We start from the raw sequence: 9,228 nt of genomic DNA on the forward strand, positions 1-9,228 counted from the left end.
TCAAATTTTCTACCAAACAGACCCTAATCTCTCACCACGGAAAAAAAAAAAAAAAAAAAAAGTAAAACCCTAACCTTTATCCCCATTGTGACCAAAGTCATCCATTGAAATAGGAACACCAACATTTAAATGAAGACATACATGAGAGTAGCTAGTCTCTAGAAGTAAAACTTGTAGATTCAAGCTTTTAACAAATACTATTATCCTTGTGAAGATAGGGAAGAAATTTCTCACAATAAAATAATGTTGAGTTAGCTGGAAAAATATTTAGCATGCTTAACACATGAACTATTCAAAAATGAGCAAAAGAAAATAAAAACTAGTGTTGTAAACATTTGAATTGAAAACAATATTCAACCACCATTAAATAATAAATTATGATAATTTTAAACAAGAAATATATGGTCAAAATCAAGCCTTAGTCTTCTTTTGTGTCTTTTCCAACTGCATCTCATAATACCAATATTATTGATGGAGGGATTTGGTTCAATATTTAATATAATGAGAATTAAAATATGGTAACATATGATTTGCCATTTAAAGGGGGAGGAAGTAATCATGAAGGTTGATTGTAAATTTGGATTTGGAGGGGTAAATTTTTTAGATTTATCTACTAGACCTCTTGTGGGGAAGTTCCCATATTTTTCTAATTATCATTTAAGAAAGGATAATTTTTTAGAAAAAAAAATTACCAATTTGATGCTTTGTTATATAATAATCATACATTTTAAAGCATCCCAATGGCTAGAGAAAAATAATGACAATTTTAAAATTAGTGGATATATATAGACACTATACTAATTTTAAATGATTTGAGGCAGACAACACATTTCTAGACAAGACAAATGTTCGTATTCTAAAACATTTTTGGTTTAGTTTATGAAGGGTTGTAAAGATTTAGTACAGATGATTCTAATTTCATAGCAATTTAATTCTTACTTTTATACATACAAATTTATATAAAAACTATAAACGCCGGGTCTATGACGGTCACATACTAATAATCTTACCTTTAATTTTAATGAGCTTTTTTATAGTAAGAATTAAACAGAAATGAATTAAATTATTATACTTTTAAATATTAAATGGTTACAAAATTTGTATGGCTCAATCATCATTCTAAAATTCAAATACTAAATTGCTACTTCTTGTTTTCACTTTTACGATGATGGATCTACTAAGAGCAAGCGGTAGATATAAACTAAAAACATCACAAAATTATTTGGAACCATATCAGAGAAGATTAAATTATGATTACAACATTTTATCGTGAACAAAGAAACAGATTGAAATGCACGAGGATATTTTAATTTGGAAACTATATATGCATCTTTATCATTATCACCATATTCAAGTAGTAGAAAACAGTTGAGAGAGCAAAACCATCCTATCAGATGTAAAGATAAGTTTACTTTAATTTAGTCCATTCCATTAAGTGGAGAAATACACTTTATGTAAGTAATGGAATAACATCCAAAATTGGACAAGATTTTTAGATTACTTAGGTAGGCATTATTAGAATCATCTTTTTACTACAGCCATTCATTTCATTATACTGATACTTTAAAACATCAACTTTATTTATTTTAAAATCAGGGGTACCTTCAATCATATCGTTTAAAACATTTGTCTTCATCTTTTGCCAAATATCTACCCTTTTTAACCCACTAAAAAAAATGATATTGTCTGCAACTCACTCTGCATCTTCATGAATTATTGAATTCTTCACTCTTTTTGGTCTCGGTTCATTCTCTTATTCCCCTCTCAGGTTCAATGATTGATATGTCATAATGGTTTTTTTCTTTTCTTTTCTTTTCTTTTCTTTTTTTTTTTCCTCTTATCCTTTTGGCTAATATCTGTGAGGTAATTATTGAGTAGGTTATGGCTTTTAGGTATCTAAGGTCTAAAGGCAATAATAAATTCAATAAACTTTGACGTTTTTCCAATTTGTTGACTAGAATAATAATGTGTATGTCTCAAGTATTGTAGCCTCTGCTGAATTTGGCCAAGTTAGTTTCTTAATTTTTTATGGTCGTATAATTAGGGACGGCGTGTAAATTATTAAACCTCAGAGATCTGACTGGACCCATTCACTTTAATGATGTGTGTTCGTTTGTTATTTAGGTAAACATTCTAATCCGATATGTTTCAATTTTACACGTAAACCCATTACTCGTTATAGAAAACTAGAAATTGGAGAAGTGACTCAATAATTCAATTTTGTATGCTACTGTCCTTTCTGGCGAAATAAACAATCCAGTTTACCTTTAAACGTTGGACATTCCTGGAATTACGATCTCCAGGTTGATTTGTTATTGCTCTTTTCAGACATAATCCATCCTTGGGATCCTGAAATTAGCCGCAACAGAGAAAAAATCATAAGAAAACTTGAGTTGCAAGTGTTTTTGATTAAAACAATGTGAAGTCAGCTCTCATTTCATGTGGCCAGTATATTACACAAATGCAGTTATGTTGATATGAAGAAACTAAAACCTTTTTCTAGCCAGCGAAGAAAAGCTTGTGCTTACGTTTGAGAAACACTACTCGAGTCTGAGCAACTCCTGCCCATTATTTTTAAAAAACAGAGTATTTTTTATTTTGTAAAATTCAAAGGTTATGCCATAGTCATATGATCAACTTAGTTTTAAGCAAGAACCCCTTCACCGAGTCAGCGAAGAAGAAGTCATTGTTGCTGTTCTTCAGTCTTCTTCTCAATGACTTTGAGCTTTGTCGTATGTTTACTCTCTTGCAAAATGCTTTCATTGTATTCAAATCCACCAGATTCCGGCGGGATTCCTAACATAGAAAGCATCCGTCCTGCCTGCTGCCAATCTGCTCTTGTAGTCCATTCCAGGATTTAGTCTCTCAATCCATGACATGTTTCTATATACATCCAACTAATCTGGTGGTAGGATAAATGCATAGTTAATCAGTTGTTAAAATAAGCAGAAATAAAACTAAAATTATAGCTAATACGAAGTTTTAGTTTTTCGATGTTTAGGAAATATCTGATCGGAGCAGTACAAATGTGATCTAAATTAAATTCCGTATGACTTCTATTCATTCTAGAACAGCTATATTATACACAACTTCTTCCGATTGACTATGCTTTCTTTCCATTACCAACCATTTTTTGAAACTAAAGCTGGAAGACTATGATTGTAGTCAGCAAAAAGCACAAAATTTGTGAACAAATATCAAGAGGGACAGCATTTTCTCCAGCCTATCATTGGGTAATAAAGAAAAGAATTTAAGAGGGAGGGTACAATCTAATGATTTAAGAAGCCAGGAACCTATTTTTAATTAAAAAAAATTGTGATTCCCAGAGTCTATTTTAATGGTTGGGGGAAAAACCATTGTTCTCAATGGGCTTATGCGGAGAAGTTCCATTTTTAGGCAAATCATTGTTACTGTATCTAGTCATTTTTCCCTTGTAAAGATTACTGAGTAAGTGAGAAGGATTTGAACCCTTTAAAACTATCATATGTTGAGGTCTTGAGCAAAGCTCCAAACAAAATTAGACCTTAATAAAATAAGACTTGCAGAGAGGACATTAAAGGAAAAGGAAGGTGCCACCAAGGTACATTTGAAAAATGACTTGTGATGCAGCCATGCAGGAGACTTTATTCTTTAGTTGTTGCTGCCACCACACTTTCAACTTCCATGATAGATACAAACATGATTAATGAACTGAAGAAAATGGCTGCAATTGAAAGGGGAATCTAGAATTACTTAAAAGGTTTGGACTGCCTCAAAAAGCCTACATTATATATATATTGTGCTAAGTCAAGGAATAATACTTCAGCAGTAGTCCAATTTTGAAACTCACCCCATTTTTCTTCATCAAATTGCCAGCCTGAAGGCATTCGATCATCTCATTCTATCTCAGCTTCAACTTCAAGGATCCAGAATGCAGCAATCCACGTAATGAATATGCTATTCCTACTTATTCACATTCCTGCTTCAATCATTTTCTGTACTTTTTATAGGAAGCATCAATCAACTCTAAACTGATAGAATTATTCGATTGAGTTTTACAGCAGTAGTTAACGAACAAACACGGATCACATGATTCCAAGCGAAAGGAAGCCTATTCAGTCCCTTTTACAAAGCATAACTGAATAAAAATAGAGAACATCTGAAAGCGTGTGCCATCACACATAATGAAATGAGTCTAAAGATGCAATTCAAGTCAACCATATGAGTTGAATAAATGTAAGCTTACATCTGTAGACTTTTTTTTTTTTCTTTTTCCGTTTTTGGTTTCAAGAAAGAAACTGGAGGAAAGAAGAAACGGAAACTCTTGAAAGCCAATCTCGAAAAATACTTGTTCACTGAGAAATAAGTCGCCTGTAGAGAAAAATGTTCCTTAGGTGGCATATTGGCCTGAAAAGCAGCATAATTCATCTCTAAATGTAAAATCACGAAAGGGAAACATTTTGCCACATCTTTGAAATACACTTCAACAGCATTCTACATTTCTTTACAATAATTAACTATGAATTTCAACCTGAGAGATGGAGGGTAATCCATTTCAATAGTTACTCGCCCTTTATCAGCACCCAAAATAAAAAACAAAGAAAAAAACCAAAAAAAGGTGGAGCCTCCGATCAAGGTTGTGGAAACTTGCAAATTCCTCGGAGCTGGTACATGCTACTTTCTCATCATCCCAGCATCATTGTCGTATGCACCTCAGTTACTCTTCCAATTCAGATAACCTGGTCGCCTAACTCACAGTCACAGGGCACAGACAGCACCAGCAAGAGTTAACGCTTATCATGAGATAAAACTTCAGCATCCATGTTGTTTGTCACTAATTTCTTTGACATACCAGTGTCAGGCACTTTCCTATTCTCTCAATATTTGACATTTATTAACTGGCTTTTTCACTCTAACAGGTCAACTGAATTGAGAAGTGCATTGCAGCATTTTAGATATATCGAATAGCAGGCGGAAACACATGCCCATCCACAGTAGAGAAAAAGGCAAAAGATCTAAGAATTCCATTTTAGAGTATAATTGTTTGAGGTTCTTCCTTAATACAAATCATCTCTTATGAGGTTGAATCATGCTATTAGACAAGCCGCAACAGTAATTTGGGCAGACAGCATAAATATACACAATATATGCAACAGCTTCCTTACCTATTTCTTTCACACCAAGAAGATGACCCGGGATCCAGTGCTTGCTCTATAGACATGCTACTACTAGCCTAGCAGACAAACTGGTCCGTTGCATTGTGCAGATGAGCTATCCTGAGAGCTACTTCAGAACAAAAAGCTTTTGATGAAGAGAACAGTCTGCTTAGTGCACGTCATCCATCGATTTGTGTTTTAGTTTATCTCCCCAGTAACACAAAAACCGATTAGTCTTTTCTACTATTAGTAATCAAACCTATGAGAGGAACAAGAGCTTACAAAGACCCTAGAAAGAATCAGAGCATTTAAAAGAAAAACCAGATTATCTTACCGAGAATGCATGGAATAGAAATAGGATATAATGATATATGCATCAATAAGATTTTTTTTATACAATACGATCTTTCACACACTACAGTATCATTTCTACAAAGTTATTAGCACCAAAGTGACCTATTGATCATCAGAATATTTGTCAATTGTATGGTCAGTTCTTGCCCTATTTTCAATTAGAATCATATCATATAATTTATGAATATTTATGTCAAAGAATAAATAATCAGTGGGTTGTGCTATGTACCAACAAAGGCAACTAAAACTAAATCCCCTCACCCTTCAAGTAGAAACACAAAGTATCACCAAGTTTGTTGTAGTGTTGGAATTACAGAACACAGATTATCCTTCTTCCAGCATGCTATGAACCCATTTACAGCACCTCAATGAACTCGCTACAATTCCACTAAGCACGTCTTGGCAGCTTAGTTAGTGAATGGCTTGACTTGATGAGGATTATAAGATTGATTCAATATGCTGGGTAGATCAAGACCCTATCTTCTTCACGTTGAGCTCTTAAACATGAATTGCTCTTCAGTGGCCAATAGCAAAAATTGGATACTGTAATGGGAAATAACTTCCATCGTTAATTCTACATGAAATTATGATTTTTCAATGAGATAAAAATTAAGATAAGGGTTAAGGTGAGCAAGCTTGTAAGAGTTAAACTCAAAAAACAAACATGGATAATATAATTATTTAAACAGGTGGCCACAATGATATAGGTGGAGGCCAATGAGGAGTTGGAGGAAGCATTACATCATCTTCACGTCTCTCCAGTCTCTTGAAGCATGAATATGCATGTATCAGTTTTCTTCCAAACTTCATCTTCCATTGCACAAAGGTTAGTTCCAGCAAACGTCACTGCAAATGCTTTCAATTGGTATCCCACCATTGCAAACCCACACAAATGCAAAGAGAATAGTCGCTGAACATCAAAACAAAGCTGCTAATCTCTTAACAGGGCATCAGATTTGCACCAAAGAGGAAACAGTATCTTCAAATCCAGAAAAAACTTAATCCAATGAGGCACTCTATGAAGGATTCCAAGCACAATACGTTTACCATGTCTCATCCACAAGTTCCTAAGAACAGTCTGGGAGCATCCGTTCAGTGTGATTGTCAGAGAGTCCACAACCCCAAAGATTGAGATGTTGGCCCTTGGGTATTAAGAATTCGATAAATTTGAGGTTCACATAATCAATATCACAAAACAATTTTAATGTATTATTTCCAGATACTGTTCATAGTCAATCCCATATTCAATCTCCCAGATAATTAATTCCAACACTGAAATGAAATTTTTTCTCAACAGAAGCTGTAATTGGTCATCCTCAAAAGCATACGCACAATCTTTTGTCACAATCCAGCTGCAAGCCTTCACCTTTTGTGCAGCTATATTCTCCCAAGTATTCTTGACACGAACCATGCTTTCCCATTGACATCTCATCGCATATGCTTGAGCCAGCACTGAATATGGTAGGGATGATTGTGGTTCCAGCTTCATCACCCACTCTGCAACTTTTTCAATGATTTTTAGGTCTCCATGAATTGCACAAACACCAAGAAGTGACGTCCAAAATGTAGAAGTAGGTTGGTACGGTGTTGTTTTGATAATATTAACTGCTTCTTCAAATTTACCAGCCCGACTCAGCAAGTTCACAATACAAGAATAATGTTCATTGCTTGGCACAACTCCATGTTCATATGTCATTGTAGAGAAGATGCCTAACCCTTCCTCAACAAAACCAGCATAACTGCAAGCTAATAAGACTCCGGCTAGTGTTATCCTATCTGGCAGTACACCTTCCATGACCAATTTATTAAAAGTGTGTAGGGCCTCAAAGTATTTACCATTGTCAACCAGACCCATAATCATAGTGTTCCAAGATATCAAATCTCTAAAGGGCATATCTATAAAGACTTTCATGGCATCATCAATTGATCCAACTTTAGCATACATGTCTACCAGCGAACTAGCCACAATGACATCAAACTCAAAACCTAACTTAAGAACCAAATTATGAATTTGACTGCCCAACTCCACAGGTGTGAAAACTGAAACGGAGCTCAGCACACTGCTCAGTGTAGTGTCAATTGGCCCAAGGTTCTCTCTTAAGGTATACACAAAAAGCCACATGGAATCCCTCCAATGACCATGCCATGCAAAACTTGAGATCATGACATTACAAAGAACTCGATCCAATTGATTGGTATCTTCAAAAAGCTGCACTGCAACCTTCAAACTGTCGCATTTGGAAAACAAGTCAATTGTAGCACTAAGTACAATGCTGTTAGAAGTAAATCCCATCTTGATACAGAAAGCAAAAATTTGCTTACCCAGTTCCAACTCTTGGAGGCAACAGCAGATACTGATCACCATTGATATAGTGAACTGATCAGGTGAGTGCTCAGTGGTTCTCATTAGAAAGAACTGATTGAGTGCCAATACTCTAAAGCCTGATCTATGACAGCCTAAAATCAAAGAATTCCAAGAGATAACATCCACCTTTTCCATACTAGAAAATATGACAAACATATAATCAACAAGGCCAACTTTTCCATACATATCAATCAATGAATTCCCAAGCACCATACTTGATACATCCACACCACTTCGTATCATACTGCCATGAACTTGCTTACCATGAAAAGCAGACGACACAAGTGAAAGCAAAATGGAGAAGGTATACTCACTTGGTCTAAAACCAGCATTTTGCATTTCCAGAGAAATGCCCATTGCACTCTTAGCAAATCCAGATGAAACGTAGCCAGAAATCATAGTGTTCCAAGAAACAATGTCTCTCTCAGGCATTACATCGAACAGGTGACGGGGAGCATCGACGTCGCCAAATCTAAACATACCCTTTAAGCATATGTTCCAGGATATAATATTCTTATCTTTAATCCCATCAAATGCTTTCAATACGTCATGGACAGGACCAAATAGCGTATATAGCTGAAGACAATGATTGCCCAGAAAAGTATTGCTGTCAAGGCCAAGCTTTAGCAATTGAGCGTGGATTGTTTTGGCATTGTGAACAGATCCAACAACTAAACACTGGCGTATCAGAGAAGAGTAATGAGAAAGCAAAGCCTTGTGCGCACCAAGAAGTTTGTTTAGCTGGAGGTGCATATAAGTACGGTTGTGCTATGAAGAACGGAACTTAGGTGAAGTAGACAATGGCGACTCTTGAGTGGGGCCGAGTGGAAGAGCAAATTTGGGAGAATGGAGAGTAGAGAGGATGTAGAAAGGGAAATGGGAAATCAAACAGGATAAGACAGCTCTTCGGAAGCGACCCTCTTTCAAGTGTTCGAGGATTGAAGTGGTGGCGGATTTGGCGGCGGTGGTTTGGCTGTGAGCGAAGGGGATTGAGGAAATGGTCGGAAATAACCCTACCAAGTCTACAATCTTTCATCTGTGTTCTCTTTTTTATGAATATACTTTTTCCCAGGTTTTGGATCTCATTTTTATTTGGTCATCGGGTTTTAATATACTATCCAATTAATCTTTTTAAGTTTCCAATATAATTTCAATTTAGTATTTTAAACTTTGATGTTTGAGTTTTTTTTTTTTTTCGATTTAGTCCTAGATTTTAAGATTAAAATATTTAACCTAACTTCTCATCTTCAATAGATTAAATGATTAAATAAATTATAATTTCGATTAAAAAATAAATACTTTAGTGTGTCGGTTGGAGATGAATTATGAGCCTAAGTTCATGAGTAAAGTTGAGAAAACTTCAATTCCCTTGTC

The 9,228-nt window shown here is 35.1% G+C and overlaps 1 protein-coding gene across 13 annotated transcripts; it reads right to left on the reverse strand.

The window, feature by feature from the left end:
- Nucleotides 1–1,576: 1,576 nt before the first annotated feature.
- Nucleotides 1,577–8,923, reverse strand: LOC103485665 (pentatricopeptide repeat-containing protein At1g43980, mitochondrial). 13 transcript variants are annotated; one of them, XM_051083027.1, is made up of 6 exons: nucleotides 6,231–8,923; nucleotides 5,145–6,032; nucleotides 3,830–3,958; nucleotides 3,585–3,703; nucleotides 2,657–2,902; nucleotides 1,577–2,349 (listed from the first exon to the last, which is right to left on the reverse strand). In XM_051083027.1, exon 1 carries the CDS (start codon nucleotides 8,605–8,607, stop codon nucleotides 6,691–6,693), a length of 1,917 nt encoding a protein of 638 aa, XP_050938984.1. In that variant the 5' UTR covers nucleotides 8,608–8,923; the 3' UTR covers nucleotides 1,577–2,349; nucleotides 2,657–2,902; nucleotides 3,585–3,703; nucleotides 3,830–3,958; nucleotides 5,145–6,032; nucleotides 6,231–6,690. The 13 variants fall into 13 exon arrangements, 12 of the variants coding, with proteins under 12 accessions (XP_050938984.1, XP_050938983.1, XP_050938986.1 ...); XM_051083026.1 differs by having other exon boundaries at nucleotides 2,529–2,902; XM_051083029.1 differs by lacking the exon at nucleotides 3,585–3,703 and having other exon boundaries at nucleotides 2,529–2,902.
- Nucleotides 8,924–9,228: the final 305 nt, after the last annotated feature.

The sequence above is a fragment of the Cucumis melo genome, chromosome 3 (assembly GCF_025177605.1).
Source record: "Cucumis melo cultivar AY chromosome 3, USDA_Cmelo_AY_1.0, whole genome shotgun sequence".
NCBI lineage: Eukaryota > Viridiplantae > Streptophyta > Magnoliopsida > Cucurbitales > Cucurbitaceae > Cucumis > Cucumis melo.